The sequence below is a fragment of the Myripristis murdjan genome, chromosome 22 (genome assembly GCF_902150065.1).
Source record: "Myripristis murdjan chromosome 22, fMyrMur1.1, whole genome shotgun sequence".
Lineage (NCBI taxonomy): Eukaryota > Metazoa > Chordata > Actinopteri > Holocentriformes > Holocentridae > Myripristis > Myripristis murdjan.
Genome location: NC_044001.1, coordinates 11,875,760 through 11,896,253, shown reverse-complemented (window position 1 = coordinate 11,896,253; position 20,494 = coordinate 11,875,760). Strand labels below are relative to the sequence as shown.

Below are 20,494 nucleotides of genomic sequence, written 5' to 3'. Positions count from 1 at the left end.
ATAAATAATCAAAAGTCTACTGGTGTCACAAGTCTTCTGTCAGTATTATTATTATCTGGATTGATTTTGCTGCAGTGAGAAATTCCTGTTCCAGCTACAACAACATCAACAGCGTAGAAGGAGAGCATGTATTTAGATAGAGTGATATTTCGACAGTGTGTTTGCATGCTAACCTGGTCAGCGTCCACAAACAGGAACTTGTCGACGGCGAGAGGGAAGAGCACGTCCAGGAAGAGGATCTTGTAGCCCCAGATGATCCTCTGCTTCTCGGTCTGCTGGTGTAACCAGCGAGGCCACTTGTACTGGACCAGCTCGTACTGGAAGCCGTACTCCTTGGCCATGTGGGGGATGAACTCCTGCAGGGCGGACATGCACAGACAGGCCTGTCAGCGTGCGCACATGACAAAACTGGGTTTCCTTTGCATTTGTTTAGATGTCGTGCCCGATTACAGCTGCAATTATTGTTTTGGACAGCGCCGTCCATAAATCATGACATGAATAAAATAAAATAATAAAATGAAAAATGAATGAAAAGAAAGTTTTTAAAAAATGGAATGACAAAGGGATGAATGGGAGTATGTCCAAAAAAACGTCTGAAGTTTTGACACACATCAGAGGACTTGTACTCTTTGTTACAAAGGGAATAAAAACATCATCCCTGTTGCATATATTTGCCCTGATTTTCCGAACTTGTGTTTGAAGATCGTGTCACACACAAACAGGGAAAAAGCCAAAGCTGTCAGCGAAAATCTCCATGTCAAAGTTGAGGTGACAACTGACTGAACACAACACCGGTGAAAAATCCTACCTTAAAAGTTGGGGACAGGTAGTTTTTCAGAAACCAGAACTTGACGGGAGTTTTGGTGTGCTTCAGCACTGACAGCATCATGATCCTGAGAGGGAACGAGAACAAAGACACTGGTGTCAACAGCGCTGGGAGGACAAACAACAGAAAATCAATGAAGAAGAGACAGTGTACACAACAACACAAACTAGAGATGTCATTTTTTTTTTTTCCTCTTTTCAAGGATCTCAGATAAACAACTCTCACAGCTTTGGAGCCTGGTCACATCCCTGACACTGACCTGAGGAAGCGCTCGTACAGATGCCCCGAGGCCACAGAGAAGATGTTGATCACATCGTCCTTCTCCTGCTTAGGCTCCTCGGGCTTGGCTCCACCTGTGAACCCTCTGAGAACAAGGGACAGAAAAACACACACAATTTGACAGTAAATGATGAGGTAGACACCTGATGAAAGGAAAGAAAGAAAAAACAGATAAAGTATGTGTGTTTAGGCACCACTTCACAATTAGATTACCCTTATGTATGGTTTACGTGTGGTTTATAATTAGGTTATTAATTAGGTTGTAAATACTTAATAGATCATTAACAAATAATTACAAACAAGTTACATAACAGTTTTTATACACTGATGGGGGCTAACTATTTGGCAAGATCAAATTACTACTGTACCCCATCTATTCTGTTAATGTAATCTTGTTTGTTTATCAATATAATTGTTTATTAATGATTTTCACAGTGTTAATGTAATTAATAACCAAATTACACATCATTCATAAACCCTTTATATGAGTAGTCTTATTGTAAAGTAACACCATGTTTTGTTCATATGTTCTAGCATTACAAAATGATTCTCATAATTTTACACTTTCTAAGATCAGACATGCCAAGTGTGTATCCTGCTAGTGTGCCTTTCCTCTTAAAAATGTATTTTCATTGTCTCCCTACATCTGTATGTATGTGTGTGTGTGTGTGTGTGTGTGTGTGTGTGTGTGTGTGTGTTCATAGAAAACTGGAGGCACGGAAGTTGAACCAAAGCCCGACCTGGTCAGAGATTCCCAGAAACCGGAGTCGTTCTCCTGGGTCCCATCACTCAGCAGCTCCTCGTTGAACTTGTCGGGTTTCTTCTGGACCTGATCAACAAACAATTTTAAATCCGTTAGCTGACTCACCAATGAGAAAAGTGCTGGGAAGGTGATTTGTCCAGAGCTGACCTGCGAATTTACTTATTGGTGAAACGTGGCGCACAGGGAAAAGAGCTGACAAGAGCGAGGGGGTGTTGGGAATTAAGTTTTGTTTGTAACTCACAAGTGTGTAAGGGCATGTGCATATAGATGCCCTGCATGTCTTAATCTAAAGGCTCAGACCCTCAGCACAACAAACTGCAGTCATGAATATTTTAATACTGAATAACAAATCCAATAGACTGAGGAGACTTTTAAGACTAATCAGACCCAGTGAAAATCTTGCTTATCATCATGGGTTCACAAATTGGGGCAAATCAAAACAGCCGACTGTGGTGCTGGAGATATGATCCGGTAGCGATCGTTGCTTTCCTGCTACAGCGTCTCACAGTCATGAACTTATTGAGAGTGAACTAACCTTGACTTTAATGATCCTGCTCTTGAAGTTGTTCAGCACCACTATAATGTCGTCAGAGTCTGCAGGGGAGTCGGTACCGTCGTGGCTGTAGCAAGAAAAAAACAATAGAACAGAAAATGAACCACCAACATATAAATTTGAGGGTAATCATTAGTTGAAGAGCATATTTAAGTAACTAATTCCCTGACTATTTATTTTGTAGTGCCTTTGTGGCTATCACTTTTCTCACCTGTAGATCTTGTAGATTTCCTCAGAGCGTCCTTTCCTCAGCTTCAAGATCCAAGCTCCTGGATTAGCCTTCAGCTGAAAGTAACCCTACAAAGCAGGGACACAGGAGGTTTACAGTGCTTGTTACAAAGAGAGTGAGGACAAATCTACAAATTAAGGAAGGGATAAAATGGTTTACCATGAGGGAAAGCATTTCAAATACAAAAGATACCAGGGATGGAAGACTCAGACAGGGTTCGGCATCTTTACAAAATCTACTGCACGTTAACGTACCAGGTTTGCCATGACGATGGTATCCACGATGACAGGCTCAGAGGCGGTTCCCAAGGTGAACTGGAGGCCACGTGGGGGTTGACCGGTGCTTACATCAAAACAGTGGCCTTCCAAAAGCAGGTACTCCAACTCATACTCTGCTGCTACGACTGTTTCCACCTAAAACGGAAGGAGGTGAAGACGATTAAACATCACCCTCATCAAACTCATGAACACGCAGACCATTACAGCAGAAGTTAAAACTCCATTTGGAAAATTCAGCATCAAGTTGCAGACAGTCAGACGGCCAAGTCAAGTCAAATTTATTTGTATAGCACATTTCATACGGCAGGTGTAAACTCAATGTGCTTAAAAGCAAGTAAAGATCATACTGTGTAGAAAACAGACTGAATGGTCGGACTAGGTTGAGGAGAAAATTTTTAAACCACCCTGAAACACACAAACACACACTATGAAATATTTAGTCACTAGTACTATCAAATCAGCTAAAGTAAAAAAAACAAACAAACACCAAAATCAATACCGAAACATACACACAGACCAACATACACACTCAGTCTTACCTCTTCCAGGTAGATGTTGTCCAGGTCGTAGCGTGTGTGTACAGACTCGACCATCCAGCTCTCGGGTGTGTTGAGGTTGAGGGTGAAGAGCGGAGACTGAGGCATGTCCAAAAACTTCGCCATGGGCCCCGGAGACAAACTGCCGTCCGCCTGGAACACCACCTCGGGCTCCAACACGTAGCGGTAAAAACTACAAGAGAATACAAACAACTGCCAGTAAAGAACAATTCACATCTGGAACAAGACCTTTTTTTTTTAGCATGCTGCAAACAGCAAACATGCATACACTGTACATTACACTGAACATTATTGTTGAATAATAATAATAACGCTGCACCAAGTTAACTGCCTTTTCCACAAGCAGCATACAGCGTTAACCTCTTACTGCCTGAATTTATTTACAATTATCTACAAAAATAAATTGTTTGTGTTTTTGCCTTCAAGCAGATGCTAAATTATTGGTGGTAGAGTGCTTTCAATACAATTCTTGATATGTGTGAAATATGCATCAACAGCATCAGTGGCATACATACACCACCTCAGCTGCATTAAGACTGGAAGTGGTTTGAGGCAAATTCGCGACAATAGTCTAAAAGGGGTTAAGTTGCCACGTTGCTGCAGTGATGCTTTATTGAAACTCATATAATTTGTTGTAGCATGAATGCTTGAGCAACAACGTATTGTCATAGTTTATAATTATCTATTATATGTCTGGATATGTTTTTAGCATAGGTGGCCGAGTGGGAACTGAAACCTTAACTCTGGCAAAGTTAAGAATTGATCTACAGTACCGTGAAATCTTAAGGACTCAGCACCTCATTTCAATTTACAAAGAGGTGTGTGAGAGGGCAAATGGTCAACTTGTGTGAGAAACCTGACAGAATAAGTTAGAGGATATATGGGTAGGCATAGTGCAATACAGATACAGAGGTACGGGTTGTGCATTCACTCTGTGTAGACAAATCAATGTTGTGCTCACCTCTTAAGAGGCAGGTCTGAGAGTTTGGACTGGCAGTTCATGAAGACGCGCAAATTGACATTCACCAGCTGCTTCAGAACCTGAAGGTGGGGAGGAGGGAGGGAACGAGAGGTCAGAAATAAGGTGCAGAAATGGTCAAGGGGCAGTGAGCAATTTGATAAATCGATACAAAAAACAGTGCATTGAAAAAAAAAAATAGCTCAATCCATCCAGCGAGGATCCGCATCCAACATACCAATAGGAGAGGAGCGAGTTTCTGTGCATCCCTGGTGACGGGATCCACCACGGCAACCACATCAAAGTACACATCTCCCTCTGTGGGACGGATCTTCACAGCACTGCCAAAAACCAGCCAATCAGTGCCAAGCAATTGTAAATGGGATGTTTTAAGATTTTCATGTATGTTAGCTGCTGAAAAGAAGGTGCACTGGTTTCACCAAGTAATTTTGTTCAAGTATTTTTTTCCCTCCTTTAAACAAATTATTCCTGTGTGCCCAAGATGTGCCCATAGCTTCACTACAAGCTGAGGGGTATAAAAAGAAGAACTCAGGAGAAGAAATTAGATATTGCAAAATACAGACACATAATGTATAGTGATCTATCCCCGGAGAAGAGCTCTTTTTATTATTCTCAGCAGTAATATCAGCTAATTTAATTTGTTCAGGAGCAAGCTAGGATTCGGTTATTAAAACGTTGTTGTCCTACCTGTAGCGATCATCAGCAAAGCCATATTCTACCCTGGCCTCTCCTTTGGGCTGAGAGGAGAGCAGAGCGTCTACCTTCATCACCAGGTCACTGGCCCTGAGAGAGATTCTGCATTAACTCACGCCATCTGAAAATGCTTTATAAGTGAAGACATAGTCCGGTGAAATTTTATAAAGTTCTTAATGGGAGGAGAAATACCTGTCCTCCTCAATTCCAAACTGCTGAACCTTGCTTTTGATTCGCTCCCCGGAGGTCTTCAGGATGATGCTTTCCAGAAGGAGGAAGTCATCTTGGTTGAAGACCTCCTTTTCCTCCAGTGGACCAATAATCTGAAGACGAGCACGGAGAAGTCGTGATAAATACAGCTATTTCTATCTGTTCAACATGTTCCCATACAAAAGTAAAAGAGTGTGACTCACTCTTCCATTGCTGATGACTGCTCTCTGTCCTTTCTTGAGTTTGAGCACATCTCGACAGTAAGCAGCGTGGGAGAGCAGGAAGTCGAATTTGGGACCTGCATATGCACTCTTGAACAATGAAACATCCATACCCTGCAGGAAAGAAAGGCAAATAACATGCGGTAATATATAAGAAGTTAAATCAATAATGCTATAATGTTTCAACTGCAACAACTAAAGCAAACATGAGGAAAGCCAACCACTGCACCTGGGAAGATGTGTTGAATATTTATAATGCAGAACCATTAACTTATGGGTTAAAGGATTAACAGGACTGATCCAAAACCCCTGAGAATGGGTATTTATCATCGTTCTTATGCTAAATGTGAATCCGTATGACTGGAAATACATTATAATAGCAGGTTATGTAGTTCACGGGTCAGTTCTGCTGTTTGGCTTTCAGATAAGTGCAGATAAGTGACTTTTCCGTCCCCCTCACCCCGACAGCGAACTCTGTGATGTCAGTTCCCCTCTCCAGTGCCGCGGCAGTCTCCTCCTTGGCCATCTTGGTGATGAAGTTCTTTGCGTTGTTGGCAGTCTGCGTCTGCATGGCGGCCCAGATGGCCCGCGCCACGCGGCTTGTGTCTGCGGACGGATTGGCTGATGGGTTGTTGATCATCCCCAGACGGACGTTGTTGCTGGTTTTCTGTTGTACAGCAGGTGCACAGGAGGTTAGAGGGGGTTTGTTTGGAGCAGAGAAATACAAAACAGCTCATCCCACCAAATCCACTGGTGACTGACAAACTTCAAAAACAAAATGAATCAGCTTTCGAGGGTAGAATATTTTTAGTAGTAACATATATTTTAGTATATTAGTATACTAAAGTATGACTAACTATGACTTTTGTTGGAAAATTCGAATCCAAAGACAATGTTCACAGAGAGCAGATGGAGCTAAAATGGAGCATAACAGGAGAAAGAGGTGAGTCTATCCTTCCTCTCTACCAGATTTCTCTGTGTATTCGTGAATTAATTACAAATCTCTGAGTCTACTGAGGAGCCCTCATTCTTTTATGTTTTGGGTTTGACACTGACAGCAAACATTTCTCTCAGTGCTGATTTCACTTTTGGCTTGTTACAGCCACAGGATAACAAAAATACATCAAGTAACACAGCAGCAACAGAAACACAATGTAAATGACTGCTTTTAGACAAAGTGTTTTAGGCTGGATTTTTCCTCTAAGTTCTTCAATATACATTAATTTTTGGATTTAAGAAACACATTCTATCTGTGTGTCAATGCTCCATCTCGTACCACGTTTCTGGTGTCCCCTCTGATGATATCCAATACACACCTACACTGTAATAGTCTAACTAGTAGTGAGGGTGTTTTGTACCATGTGTCTGATGGCGTCGTAGAGGAGCTGGCGTCCAGAAGGCTGGTCAAAATCTCCCACCACCCAGAAGGTTACAGGACGGATGTAGCCATCATCTAACAACCACAGAGAAAGGAGGAGAGGCTTTTAAAACGCAAAGAACCATGGTGATGTTTCAAAGGCAGCCAACTGAGTGGCAAATATACAATCCTGATATTGGAAAATGGGGAAAAAATCTATGTGGCTAGAATAGTGGAATTATAGTTTGCATTTCAATACAAACATCTACACTGACCCACTCTTGCTGCTATTTTCTTACTATCCTTTGCTCCAAATCATGCCTGAGCATCACAGCCTTTAGAGTTTGGTCATTTTCTAAACACTAAATCAAACTTCCATCTCATTCTCCATGCAGCTAGGATGAAAAGCACAGAATGGACTGTCAGACGGATATAAGAAACAATGGTTAAACTTAACAAGTAGTTATGCAAACTGTTTGTGCTATTTATACCATTCGGGCCCAAATGCACAATCTCCACATGCTCAGTTAGTTATCTGTGTCCTCTGACAGATGAAAGAGAGTTGGTGGATTCACAAATGTACCGAAACACTGCCAGCCGAGGAGTTAGTTCACACAAAGCACAAAGAAGAAAAAGAGAAGAGAAAAGGGAAAATGTGAAGGAAAGGGAGAAGAAGATTACCATGCCTATTGGTGGCGGTCATCCCTGATGCGGGGAAATAAAAGGAGAAGCATAAAAGAAGGAACAGAAGGAGAAGACAGAAGGGACAGAAAGTAAAATACGAGAGGGAGCATTTAGACTTGAACACAAATAAATAACTGCAGAACTCGACTCAACTGAAAACACACAACTTTACTCCTTTTCATCCACTATTTTCTTTTTAACACCAACACTGACCAGCCAGTATATGAGGCTGTCCTGCACCGTTACCTTTCTTGGTCATGTAGTTCATGCTGTTGGCCACAGCTGTGTTCTGCTCCTTCGTGTCCAGCGTCAGGAAGCGAGCGTAATCATCTACAAAGTGGTTGTCTGCAGAGAGAGAAGAAGCGCTTTAAAAAGGAAAGAGTGTGTGGTGGTCACAGCAATGGCAATGTCTCCAGAATGGTTGATATAAGTGTGTGCGTGTGTGTGTTTGTGTGTGCGTAAGGACTCACTGGTATCGGACAGGTCCAGGTATGTCCTGCTGGTGGACAGCACCCTGGGGTTGATGCGAGGAACGACGTTGGGCTGGTTCATGATGAAGTCCACAACATCGTGATCTGTTGCCAGCTCGCCCTGTGTGAAAAACACTCAGGATGTGAAGGCAGTCGTACCAAAAGGGTGACCTTTACCGTGATAGCAGGCACAAAGATCATGCAGAAGGTATGAGGGTGATTCCACCGGGATTTGTCTGTGCCTTCTTCATCCCCATAATCATAATAACAAACTCTCTCAGGTATTATTGTTTTTACACAACAGGTACTAATGCTTATGGATGTTTTCTTCCAAGTAGTTATAAAATCTAATTATAATAATACTAAAGAAAAGAGAGAGCACAGTAATTAACTATCTAACACCCTGTTTACCACTAGAACTGGTGTAAGCACTAACAAAGCATTACTGACTATGCTTTATGGGAAGTGCAAGCCCAGCTGCAACGTGTTGAAATGACCTGTTGCAATACAGTATTTATGTCTATCAAACTGAAAACTCATCAGGCACAGAGCCAAGGTGAATGTAACTACATCTGGGCAGGCATACATGAAGGCAGTAGTGAACACTAACAGGGCTGAGGTAACTTTTTTTTTGCCGGTGACTCATCAATAAGATGTTGATTTTGCATTAACCCTTTATCAGGCAAGTGACTATTTTTGGTAATTTCAAAAATTTTACATATCACGCCCATCCCCTGTCTCAGTTAGTTCAATAATCATTTGGTCTTCACCCAGCCAATCAGCAAAATTCGCTCTACATCCCAGGTGACATGATTGTGGCATTTGACCAGTTTCATTGGCCTTGATTTTCTATAGGAAAATGAAAATTTTTGAAAAAATGTATAAAAGTAATAAAGTCATGTCATGTTCACTAATAACAGTCTAGGATTGTTTTTTTGTTTTTTTTTTGAATTTCAAAGTATTTCAATGAGTGCCCTATAAAGGGTTAAGATGAATATGAAGCAAAAGAACAGACTGTTAGCTCCTGATAATGGGCTTCGATAGGCTGTGTTAAACCATGATGAAACAATAATGTTAAACCATGATGAAACAATAATGTTAAACCATGATGAAACAATGATATTAAACTAATGTGACATTAATGGTGAAAAAACACTAAAGCTCACTGCCCCACTGCTGCTGCCAGTAAATGCATATTAAAATATGAGTGTGTGGGTGTGTGTGTGCACGTGCACGCATGTGTACTAACTCACCAGGTAGACAGCTCTCTGGTAGAAGGAGGTGGTCTCCAGTATCTTGTGCATGGTGACGGTCTCCAGCTCGTCTGGGTCCAGCTGCTCTCGCTGGTAAGGCATGCCGTTGTACATGACGACAGGCAGCGGGCCGACCCCCGTCTGCTCATAGTACGCCCGCCCTTCCTGGAGGAGGAGACACAAAGTTTGTTTCACATCCATATAAATATTAATTTCACTTCAGAGAAGAGGAGATGGCATGCTTATGTCATGATACCATTTGATACATGATAAGGGGTTTCACGATTGCAACAACAACAAGACCATGTAGTAAATAAATGGCATCTAGTCGACAAAGGGGGTGATTTTTGCACGCTCCCTAAGAAAATAAAAGTTTATCCAAGCCAAACCCTTCATCAAGGCACACAGTGAGTGTCGTGCTCTGTCCCCTCTCACCTTCCTGTTGCCGTCGTAGCTGGAATCGGCTCCCAGGATGCTGCTGACCTCCACGTATGGAAACCTCTTCTCCAGCACCTTCACCACGTCCCCAACACTCAGCTGTCCTGCGATAGGCACACGGCCAAACATCTGGACGGAGAGAGAAGGGGAGTCGTGGGGTTGGGGGATGGATATAGGAGAGATGAGATTAAGGGAGAAAGACAAGAGCATAAAGAGAAATGCAAGTCTGCGGATCTCTGCTTAGTCAAATTCTTTCCAGCGTCACTGCTGTAAAACATTTATTAGTAGGATCAATTAAAACTCTCCATACTGGTATTTTTGCTCTGATCAGGATGTTTTACGGGGAGATAATCTTCATCATAATGTTTGTGAATGTTTAACTCACCGCAACAACAGCTTCAAAGGCACTCTGGGTGTCCACCTCATCGCAGATGTAGTTGTAGGCACGGACCAGCGCCACGCCTGCATCCTGCATACCATCTATGTCATCTCCATCTGACACCACAAACACCAACCCTATCCTATAACATACATACACACACACACACACACACACACACACACACACACACACACACACACACACACACACACACACCAAGTTTCTACAACCAGTTGCACTCTGATTCTCCTTATATGTATAGCGCATAATTAAAATGCAGGGCACATATGGTTTCCTTAATCAGTATGCTAACAAACTGACCATCCCAAGATGCCGCGTACAGAGCGGTATCAAAGGTCTCCCATACCCCTCTCCCATGACAAAACTCCTAAATGAAAACAGATTTTAACTAGACTATTTCCCAGTGGACTACAATTGAACTTCTTTCCTTTTTTGTGGATTTAATAGCAACAGCAGAGTAACTGAGCATTTTAAATCAGATGGTGTCTCATTTATTGAGAAGTTGCTGCAAATAATGCCAACAAACTTAAAAGTTATAGTAAAATACTACCAATATATTAAAAAAAACCTCAGTAATATTACACTTTTTTTCTTGAAATAACCCCATATTAATGTTATATAGTTTGATAATACTGAATGTGATGTACAATATGTGAAAAATGAAGATTTCATCTTTGATAGGTGAGTTAACTATTTCCCAAATAGCGAGGTGGGTAAACAGTGCAGGTGACTTCAACCTCCACGACAGTCCAGCACATCTCTGATGACGAAGACAAACACAAACCCACACAAACGCACCTGAGTGGGATGTTGTTAGTGTAGAACATCTCTGCAACACTCAGCAGCTCTGCAGAGTTCTCCTGAGTTGGGTCCAGAATGATCACCTGCAAACACGCACACACACAGGGTTTTGCTGATTTTCACAAGAACTCAGACCCTTTCGGATTCACAAGAGATTGATGAATTAGATGTGGACGCACCAGATTGTGGAAGTTCTTGCGGATCTGCCGGATGACTCCAGGGAAGGTTGGTCTGAGCAGCTCCTGCACGTTGTAGGGCCATGAGCTGTATCTATGGTCTGTCTCCAAGTTGTTAATCCACTACAGAGGTAATGGAACAAAGAGGAAAGAGCTGAAAAATAACTGATATAACAGTGTAGGCCCAATAGCATACCAATGCCAACAAGAGATTACCTTTATATGATGGTGCACAAAAACTCACAAGCAGGAAATAAACAAATAACAGAAAATAAGGTATTACAAAAACCAACCAACCAGCATTTAATTGTGATTAAATCTTAAAGGCTCCTTCAAGAGACTCCAATGGGGTCATTAACATGAACACCAGTTTAAAGGATGAAGAGTTCAAGCTTTCAACCCACAGAGGTCAGTGCAACAAGGCTTTTCTGTCATAAAAGATTTAGGGTTTCATCACTCTACTGTCATAATTAACTGCTTTAATTACCAGAATTTAGCACGAGCAGAGAATGTAAAAAGATGATTAGGGCTGAAGGCTGCTCCAGCCAAAACACGCTTTTAATTGCCATTAAAAGCCTCCAACAGTTGCTGTATGTTTCTTTTTTGCCCTTTGTTTAAGCACCTTGGTAGGTGAACAAAGTTGCTGGTGAATTGCTTATTATGTGAGTAAGTTTGGGAAACAAATGGTTAAATGGACTGCATTTATATAACACTTTCCTAGTCTACTGACTATTCAAAGCACTTTACAGTCTGAGCCTCACATTCACACATTCACACCCACGCCAATGATGGCGGAGGCTGCCATTACAAGGAGCCATCCTCCATCTGAAGATGGCTCCGTCAGGGGTTCCGCCGTGCCTTGCTCAACAACACTCCGGCATGCTACAAGGAGGAGCCGGGGATCAAACCAGAAACCGTTCGATTACTAGGAGACACCACCTGACAAACAATTCATAAAAATTTCACCTGAATGCATCTTCAGTTCACTGCTCTCTACCACAGACTGATGTAATACAAGAGTGATTCAACCCCGGCACATTTCATGAAACCAGCATTTGCTGTTCTAAACATTTGACAACAGCACTCTGTTTAGAATAGACAGCAGAACAACTGGCTATTTAGCTTGAGCAGTAAGAGTCACCATGGCGCCACCTACAGGAACTAATTCCATCAACAGACCATCCAAAGAGGAAGACATCACAGTACTGATCATGTTTGACTGTCAAGTGCGGAGCCAAACAGCACTGCAGTGGCCCTCTTGTCCCCACAGATGTCGCCAATTAGCAATAAATAAATAAATAAACAAACAAACAAATAAGAGGATTTGCGAATTAGCACTTTAATGAAAAGTTTTCTTGAGAGAAAAATTTTATCCTTTTTTAAACCAACAAATTAATTTCAGTTTGATAACTTGCTGGCAGAGTGTTAATCTGTGTGTGTGTGTGTGTGTGTGTGTAAAAGTCCTTACATTGATGGCGGGGTTGCGGATGTCGACGGCGTAGTCAGAGTCTGAGGGCTGGACGTTGAGCTTGAGGATGTCAAGGATGAAGGGCGTCTCGATCAGCAGGGAGCGCAGGCCCTCCATCACCCGCGCCTCGCTGCGCAGCACCTCAAACACACTGCACACAGCAAGGGACAGGGGTGTGTGAGAGAGTGTGTGTGTGTGTGTGTGTGCCTACATGTGAATGTGAGCACGACAGCACTGCCTTGACTTAATTTTAAACATGATTTGCACTGTGTGTGTGTGTGTGTGTGTGTGTCGGCATGCGAGAACTGCAGTACAACAAAGTGTATGTTTTTATGTAAATGTTAACAGGCTGTAAGTGTGTTTGTGAGTGTATGAGTGTGTGTGTTTCTATCTGAATCAGAATGTGAGAGAATTCAAATATGACAGCATATGAATTTTTTATCATCTCTCACCTCTTTATATGAGAGAAAACGCATGACTCAATGTAAATGTCTGATTATACAGTAGGTTGTAAGCATGTGTATGTTCACTTACGCGTATTAGAGTAGGAGAGATACTATACTGAGTTCTAACAGAATGATAATATATGTTAATATATGATTGCAGCTGCTGTGTGTACAGTATATTAATAGTCTATGCCGGAGGGTGATTGTAATCTGTAAATGCACTTGTAAAAAAATATGTGCTGACTGAGCGATACTCTGTGTGTGTGTGTGTGTGTGTGTGTGTGTGTGTGTACCTGAAGATGTCTTGTGTATCCAGATCTATGTGCAGCCCATTGATGAACAAGGCTGAATCCCCAGGCTGCAGCCCCAGAGTGCCTTTGAAGTACTACAGGGAGAAGAGAGGCGAGTCAACACGACTAAAAGTCCTGTTCACTTCAAACCCTTAACTCCCCATGCGACTCCAGCTGAGCGGATCGCCAAGTTGCAGTGCGTAACGCCAAAGCGCGCAAACGCGTGGTCAATTATATCGTAAAACTAGAGGCAACAGTCACCACAGAGCCGTAATGAGGCAAGTCGACGCCTCCAAACAAGCGCTGACAGCTTGGTTTAAAGTCAGTCTGTTTAGAGCAATCAAACTGCACAGTAAACAAATCTAATTAATAGAGAAAGGGTGTGGGCAAATGTGTGTGTGTGTGTGTGTTTGTGTGTGCCTGTACAGGCAAAGGAAAGCTCAAAGTCATTTGGCACAGTCAAATCTCATTACAGGAAGACAAAGACATCAGATTAATCATACTCCAGACACTGCAATTACAACAAGACATGATTAACACAAATATTGTTCAACCTATTTAAACAGCGTGCGTGTCTGTGTGTGTGAGAGAGAGAAAATATCTGTGTGTGAGTGTGAGTTAGTGTGTGTGTGTCCAAACTACTTCAATCAATAATCATTTCTCGCTGCAGGACTCACTGAGCCTGCTGAATGAATCACAGATTCAGTAATTAGGACGTTTTGCTGCCCCCCCCCCTCAACAAAGTGCTTGTCTACACACAAAGAGAAAGTATGCGCAGGGGAGGAGGTGGGGGTGAGGGTGTGTGTGGTGTGGTGTGGTGTGTGGGGGGGCAGAACAAGAAATCATATGACAACAAACAAAGAGTGATTGCCTATTCTATTAGCAGGACAAAACCAAACACATTGTTGGAAGCCAAACTCCTTTCAAGCCAGATGTTGTTTACAATTAATCACATGACAATGAAAAGCAAAAGGAACAAAAACAAAACCACAAACAGGAAGGACAGACCTCGTTTTTTGTGGTATTTCCCCAAAGACAGCTGTGAGACTGAAGGCTTGTGGTAAATAGTGATGCTATTCCACTATTTTTTTTTTCGCCCCTTTTCCCCTTTATTGGATTATACTGGTAAACAGCTGCACGCTAAACCCAGACCGTCCCCGAAGACTACACAACACAGTCAGCAGCTAGGGAAATAAATTGCTTGCGTGCTTGATAAAGACAAGAAACAAGAGGATTGAAAAGAGTCTAGTTTAGAGAAATGCAGAAATCAAGCTGCCCACAGGGAAAAGTTGTTGTTTTTTTTATCGGAGCTTAGACTGGCTGATGATGGATGGAAGGGCAAACTCTTACCTTCTGGTTTTCCTCTATCTCTTTGCGGATCTCTGAGTTGACCACAGTTTTAGTGATGGACCTGTAGAGGGCAGAGCAGACTGAGCTCTAAGACTGCAGACTGGAGAATATCAAGTGTCTGTGTATGCCAAAACTTCAGAGCTCTTTTAGTGCGTGTGTGTGTGTGTGTGTGTGTGTGTGTGTGTGTGTGTGTTCTATACCTGGCTTTAGTAGGGAAGTTCTGACTGAGGTCCTTCATGACGTTAAGAGCATCAACAGAGGGTGCAGCGAGGATACGAGCAGCTGTCTGGAAACTCAGATCTGTGAGGGAAAAGTGTGGGTGGATTTGTGGAGAGACAGAAAGATGGGAAAAGCATGAGTGGTACAAAAGGGCATGAAGAACAGGGGAAGGTGCAGAGGAAGAAGCGGAGCGTGATAGTGCCTTCAGGTTCTCATCTGAAACGTCGTTATTTAGTGTATTTCCAAGTTAACGAGCACATGAACGCCTTCTCAAACTCATAATTACCGCTGGGAAATTGGGAAACAGTGGCGAAATCCAAGTTTCCAACATGTGACATTTCATGACAACAGATATGGCCTATTTAAAAAGCGGAAAAGAATAATGAATATACACCTGCTGCACAGCCTACGCTCTTCTTTCTGCTGCTGATATAAAAAGGAAATCCTGAGTATTTGCTTTTTGTCAGAACATAATGGGATCAAGTTTTCAAATGGCATCAATTTTTTTCCCATCAGATTGCCATGGTTACCCAGTAGCTCTGACCAAAGCATTTTAGTGACAGTCAAGTTGTACACAGGATTTCTGACATCAGAGATAAGAGGTACCGAATGAGAGAGTGTTGACAAATTAAGACCACTGTTGTCATTTGGCATAGTCTGTAGAAACGGCTGAGCTGCATTAAGCCAGCTGATATTTCTATGTTCACAGACTGGTCTTCAACTTTTCTTCCCGACATTCTGCAGCTAAAAATTGTAAGAACATATATAGCCTTGATTTGCATGGTGAGGAAGAGTGCAGTTGGACGGTGTAGGAAAGATTATTTCCATGCAGTGAGTGGCTCTGTAATGGTGTTGTAGCCAGTGTGATTATTAGCCCCTGGGGGCCTCCCTCTCTGTGTAAACAGGCAGAGCTAATGAGACCCAGTGGGGTAGATAAAGATAGACGCCCACAGGACAGCTACACAGTCAAGCTCAACTGGCTCTCAAATCTCTTCGCATCCTGTGTTCGCCACAAATTGAAAAACTTCATGTTAACAGCCTGACCACACCAAATAAATAAATAAATAAATAAAAGAAAAAAAATTATCCTTATTTATGCAGCATTTGTATGCCTTTGTATTGTGTTTGCCTGAATGCAGTATGCCTTTACAATAAGGCATACAAGTCGGTGACAATAAGTATAAAATCAGGAAACGCATTCAAAAGAAAAAGGTGATTAAAAACTAAACCAACACACAAACATTAAGAAACTAGACCGAAAAGTGGAGGGAAATCAAAAACATCAAATAAAAGTAAGCCCATTAACCTGTGTTCAAAGTAGTGATTCAATAATTATGACTTAGAAATTAAATAAAATGGGTGTGGTCAGTGATTACTGCACACCAGCCATGTTCACTGTTGTATTCATATTTCCAGTTACTTCACTGCAAAGATACTAGCTACAGTGTATAAATCCAAAACCAAATAACAAGCATATGCAGACAAAACTGAGTTGATTTCAATGACATTTAGTGAGCAGGCCTCAGGATAAGGAACAGTTGATTACACTTTGGTAGACAATTATAATTTTTTTGGCCATAGCTGTGCAACTAAAAGAGATGGAGCCTTGATTCCAAATCCTAGGGGAAGGTTTGCAGTGTCAAGAAATCAGCTGAATTAAATATAAGTTAGAGGAAAAATGTTGTTGCTGCAACACCGAGTTGTAGAATGGCTTAGCGTTGGTGGAGGTCTGAACTCTCCAAACGCCCTCTAGGTATTTTTGATAACCTGTTATAATTTTATCTTTTAGCAACTTTTACATATTTGTCAAAGTCTGCCGTCAGCAGTCAAGTATAAAAATTAACAACTTACGTAATGCAAACTGGCATGAAGAGAGACTTGTGGCAACTGTACCTTGCAAATGCCTGAATAACACACTTTGTGCCTAAACTCTCAGAACGGAAGAAAAAGAACAAGAGGAGAGGAGAAAAGTGAGTTGGAGGAAGGCACACCTTGCATTTGCCAAACTTTGAGAGGTGCCATTTCATTTGTGCTTTCTACCAAATGTTTCCTCAGCTCCTTCAACTGTTCCTTCAGCTCCGGGTAGATCGTCCTGGTGAGAGAGCAAGACAAAGGAGGACAGACAGAGACACAGACAGACAGGTTTTCAGGATGATTTATTGGGGAGAAATAAGTAAAGGTCAGTGCAAAGAAGAAGGAAATTGGGTAAGGGAGGAAAAGAGGAAAAAGTGATGCCAGGTAGTTTGAGCTTAATGCAGTTATATGGAGGTAATGTAGGCCTTGAATATTTATCACGGGCTGACAAAAAGTCACTCACTTGAGTTTGCCAAAAAGAAATCCCTGAACCTCATCCACTGGATCATTCTCCCCTATCACCGTGGCGTTCACCTCGGCACCTGAAACCACGATCAATTCGCTTGTTATTCACGTCAAGAATACACCATTTTGAGGTGTGTGTGTGTGTGTACTGACAGTATTTATGTTTGTGTGTGTTTACCTTGGACTTGTGTGTCGTCCTTGGCCTTGTACTCCTGGCTTTTGATAGCAAGTTCCACTCCGTACCCAGACAGGTATACCTTCTTGCTGCTTGGATTCTGCAGGCAGAGCGCATTAAAACACATGAGAAGGAAAAATACTCTATTATGAGTGTGTCAGAATGCGTGAATAAATACATGTGTAAATAAAACATAGAGGCATAGTAGATGGATGGCAACCGAGCTGTCCAAATCATTTTGTTGTAGCAGCGCTGATGGTGAATTTAACAATGTTTCCAATCCATATACAACTAAGTAAGCAGAAATAAATGCTTGCCTTTGTTGTTGTGCTGCCAGCTGTATTAGCTTGTTATTTGTATTCATCTTTATCTGTGCCATGAAAAGTGATTCTCACTTGCAGAAGAGAGACAACAAACACATGTGCTTGCTGACTGGTTTGACAGCTTTGAAGTACGGACAACCAGCTGTTGCTTGCTAACTGCTGAAGACACTAATTGCCCCCTAATTGCCCCCTCTGTTTTGAAGTTTAAAAAAACAGCGTTAAGTGTTGCAACCTCTCCAGTGCCCAAGATTTCATGCCGAAGAGACAGATGGCAAGAATAATTTAGCATAATTACAAGGAAAACTTATCAAGCATATTTGCATGTTGGGGAACAAGCATACCAACTTCAACTTTAAAGTGGATATTGAAGATATATTTCTCATGCCAGGTGGAAATGAGGATCCTATTAAAAGTTGGCTTTAAAAAAACCCAAAGCAGAATATTCTGGTCTTTTCTCATCCAGCAAAAAAATGAGTGTATGCCAGTGCTTTTTCGTATTGTCCTGCCCAGTGCAACCACAGTCCTCTACTTCGATGGAGTGAAAGGGACTTACAAGTGACCTTTTTAATGACACTTTTGGGATTTTAACTAATAATATTTCAGATAACACATTATCAAATAAAGGAAGACGTTTCATGATTTAGGCTAGATAATACTAGTCTGAAACTGCAAGACCAATTTGCAAATGCGAATTAGTCTGAAATCTCTCAGTTCATTTCTGATTTCCAAGCGGCATTATCCACGGTCGCAAGCCAAAATGCATTTAGACACAATTAGATAGACCTACAACCAATCAGAGCAGCAAAACATGTGACTTAGCGCTGAGCGACCGTTGAGTCGCAACAACGCTCCTCAGTCAGTTTAGTATCAAACCCGTCCTGTATTAGATAAACAGTTGTGATTAGCCAGATCTGGGCCCTGTCTGCTGAACAGGAGGGGGGGCAGACCGATCTGCTGGAGCAAATAACATGTGCCTGCAGAATCGTCTGGCTCCCAGGCTAAGATAACTCTCAAAACACAAAGCTGAAAACACCCAAGAAGATCTGGGACTGTATTTATGAAGTTTCCTGATACAATTCTTAAAAATTATATCATTATTATTAAGAATTTCTCCTTACAGTTAAGACTAGGCCTACTGATTTCACTGTTTAGTCTATGTCCATTATAACTAAGAGTGCTTTTTTTTGATCAACCAATCAAACCTCTGCATCAGCCTAGCAACAGGGTCAACCACACCTCCTCACTTGGCTCAGAGGCACTCTGAGAATTTTCCTAAATCACTCCAAGGCTAGGACTCCTTGCTCAAAATATTTAGGAAAGTCAGAAAGTTTGTTAATCCTCTTCAAGACCAGTGCATGCCAAACTACTCCAACACACAACCATGAAATACTGAAAACTTTGTGAAGATTTGTGCTATGTGCAGTCTGTTGTCCCCTGTATGTTTGCACCGTATGTGAAGTCCTGATGTGCTTGCACATCATGATATGATTCCTGAATATTTACTGTAATATATGATAAAACTTATTTCTTTTTCTTGGAGTGCAAGAAACACTTACAGCCAGGAAATGTCGGAGCACATAAGTCACCAGGCCTTTGTCGGCTTTGGACAATATGACCTGGTGAAGCCTCTGGAATTCTGGCGTCCCAATCTCGGCGTACAGAATGACAACAGGAGCGTCGGGATTTGACCCTGGGAATTTGTGATCACCTTTGAAAAGGTATGGCTTAGGCCTGAGAGAGGGACAGAAGAAGAGGAGAAGGGCAGGTGATGCACAATGAAGGATATTACTATTGCTGACAATAATTAATCCAAACACCAAATTTTATTTTTAACAATATATCATGGATGCATGACATTTATGCATTTGTATTCACCTTTTGGGTGCTGTTTCCAGTAGGGACTCTAAACTCTCTGTATCACACGTCTTCTCTCCGTGAACGCTGAAGAAGGCAGAGCAGCCAGAGGGAGGGGGCTCATTGGATGCAATCTAGAGGGGTTGAGAGCAGCAGAGTCATTCAAACACCTCCCAGCATGTACACGCACACATAAAATCAAGGCATCCTCCTGGTACCTGTTGGAAGGAGTGCACTGTGGCGGAGTAGGCACGCAGAGAGAGGGCAAACTTCAACATGTTAACCTGGACGGAGCTGAGCAAGGCACTGACTCTCTTCACAATCAGGTCATAGTAGGCCTGGTCTGTGTCTGCATGGGACAAAGACACACACAGAAACAATAAGAGCTATGTCTCCACTTGGTTCTCCAATATCAGGAAAGTAGTTTACTTTCCCTCCCTTCAATTGTTTAAACAGGCTTCGAAGAGCAACTCTATCACAGTGGGTATCATTTAACTGTTTGAACACGAGACACACACACACACAGATACACTCATGCACAAAAAAATATGATTGGTGCAATTTCAGCTCATCATCATATCATGTTACTGCTTGCACAAGTGTCTTGCCAAGCCACTGACGCGTCCGATACTGCCAAGAGGCTTGCACAAACATCATAACTTGAGCTGCTCACAGCGCAGACAATGAAAGTGAAAACCAGTTTGAAATGGCTGAACCAGCGTTACCATCGTGTTCTCCTTCTATGTTCTGATTGGCCTCCACAAAATCCCAGAATTTCTCCTGGCTCTCCTCTGCCAGGAACTCGCTGAGGAAGAGGAGGATGACGGTGACAGAAAGACAAAGCAGGAACAAAGAAAAACAGAGTGTCAACCCAAATTGT

The 20,494-nt window shown here is 42.1% G+C and overlaps 1 protein-coding gene across 1 annotated transcript in view; it reads right to left on the bottom strand.

Moving 5' to 3' along the window:
* The window catches only part of uggt1 (UDP-glucose glycoprotein glucosyltransferase 1), a 28,397-nt gene that overhangs the window by 5,270 nt on the left and 2,633 nt on the right, over positions 1 to 20,494 (bottom strand). Inside the window, exons 3-35 of the mRNA XM_030082078.1 lie at positions 20,340 to 20,419; positions 19,833 to 19,963; positions 19,636 to 19,748; positions 19,317 to 19,491; positions 17,441 to 17,537; positions 17,261 to 17,339; positions 16,935 to 17,035; positions 14,925 to 15,024; positions 14,725 to 14,785; positions 13,378 to 13,469; positions 12,639 to 12,789; positions 11,174 to 11,293; positions 10,992 to 11,077; positions 10,176 to 10,311; positions 9,788 to 9,919; positions 9,353 to 9,517; positions 8,100 to 8,220; positions 7,876 to 7,974; positions 6,947 to 7,041; positions 6,049 to 6,255; positions 5,571 to 5,702; positions 5,350 to 5,480; positions 5,152 to 5,247; positions 4,682 to 4,784; positions 4,447 to 4,526; positions 3,468 to 3,657; positions 2,905 to 3,063; positions 2,633 to 2,718; positions 2,404 to 2,488; positions 1,846 to 1,934; positions 1,086 to 1,190; positions 809 to 893; positions 174 to 356 (exon numbers count right to left, since the gene is read on the bottom strand). Of these exons, the coding sequence (XP_029937938.1) occupies positions 174 to 356; positions 809 to 893; positions 1,086 to 1,190; positions 1,846 to 1,934; positions 2,404 to 2,488; positions 2,633 to 2,718; positions 2,905 to 3,063; positions 3,468 to 3,657; positions 4,447 to 4,526; positions 4,682 to 4,784; positions 5,152 to 5,247; positions 5,350 to 5,480; positions 5,571 to 5,702; positions 6,049 to 6,255; positions 6,947 to 7,041; positions 7,876 to 7,974; positions 8,100 to 8,220; positions 9,353 to 9,517; positions 9,788 to 9,919; positions 10,176 to 10,311; positions 10,992 to 11,077; positions 11,174 to 11,293; positions 12,639 to 12,789; positions 13,378 to 13,469; positions 14,725 to 14,785; positions 14,925 to 15,024; positions 16,935 to 17,035; positions 17,261 to 17,339; positions 17,441 to 17,537; positions 19,317 to 19,491; positions 19,636 to 19,748; positions 19,833 to 19,963; positions 20,340 to 20,419 (3,865 nt within the window). The remainder of the gene's footprint in view (positions 1 to 173; positions 357 to 808; positions 894 to 1,085; positions 1,191 to 1,845; positions 1,935 to 2,403; positions 2,489 to 2,632; positions 2,719 to 2,904; positions 3,064 to 3,467; positions 3,658 to 4,446; positions 4,527 to 4,681; positions 4,785 to 5,151; positions 5,248 to 5,349; positions 5,481 to 5,570; positions 5,703 to 6,048; positions 6,256 to 6,946; positions 7,042 to 7,875; positions 7,975 to 8,099; positions 8,221 to 9,352; positions 9,518 to 9,787; positions 9,920 to 10,175; positions 10,312 to 10,991; positions 11,078 to 11,173; positions 11,294 to 12,638; positions 12,790 to 13,377; positions 13,470 to 14,724; positions 14,786 to 14,924; positions 15,025 to 16,934; positions 17,036 to 17,260; positions 17,340 to 17,440; positions 17,538 to 19,316; positions 19,492 to 19,635; positions 19,749 to 19,832; positions 19,964 to 20,339; positions 20,420 to 20,494) is intronic.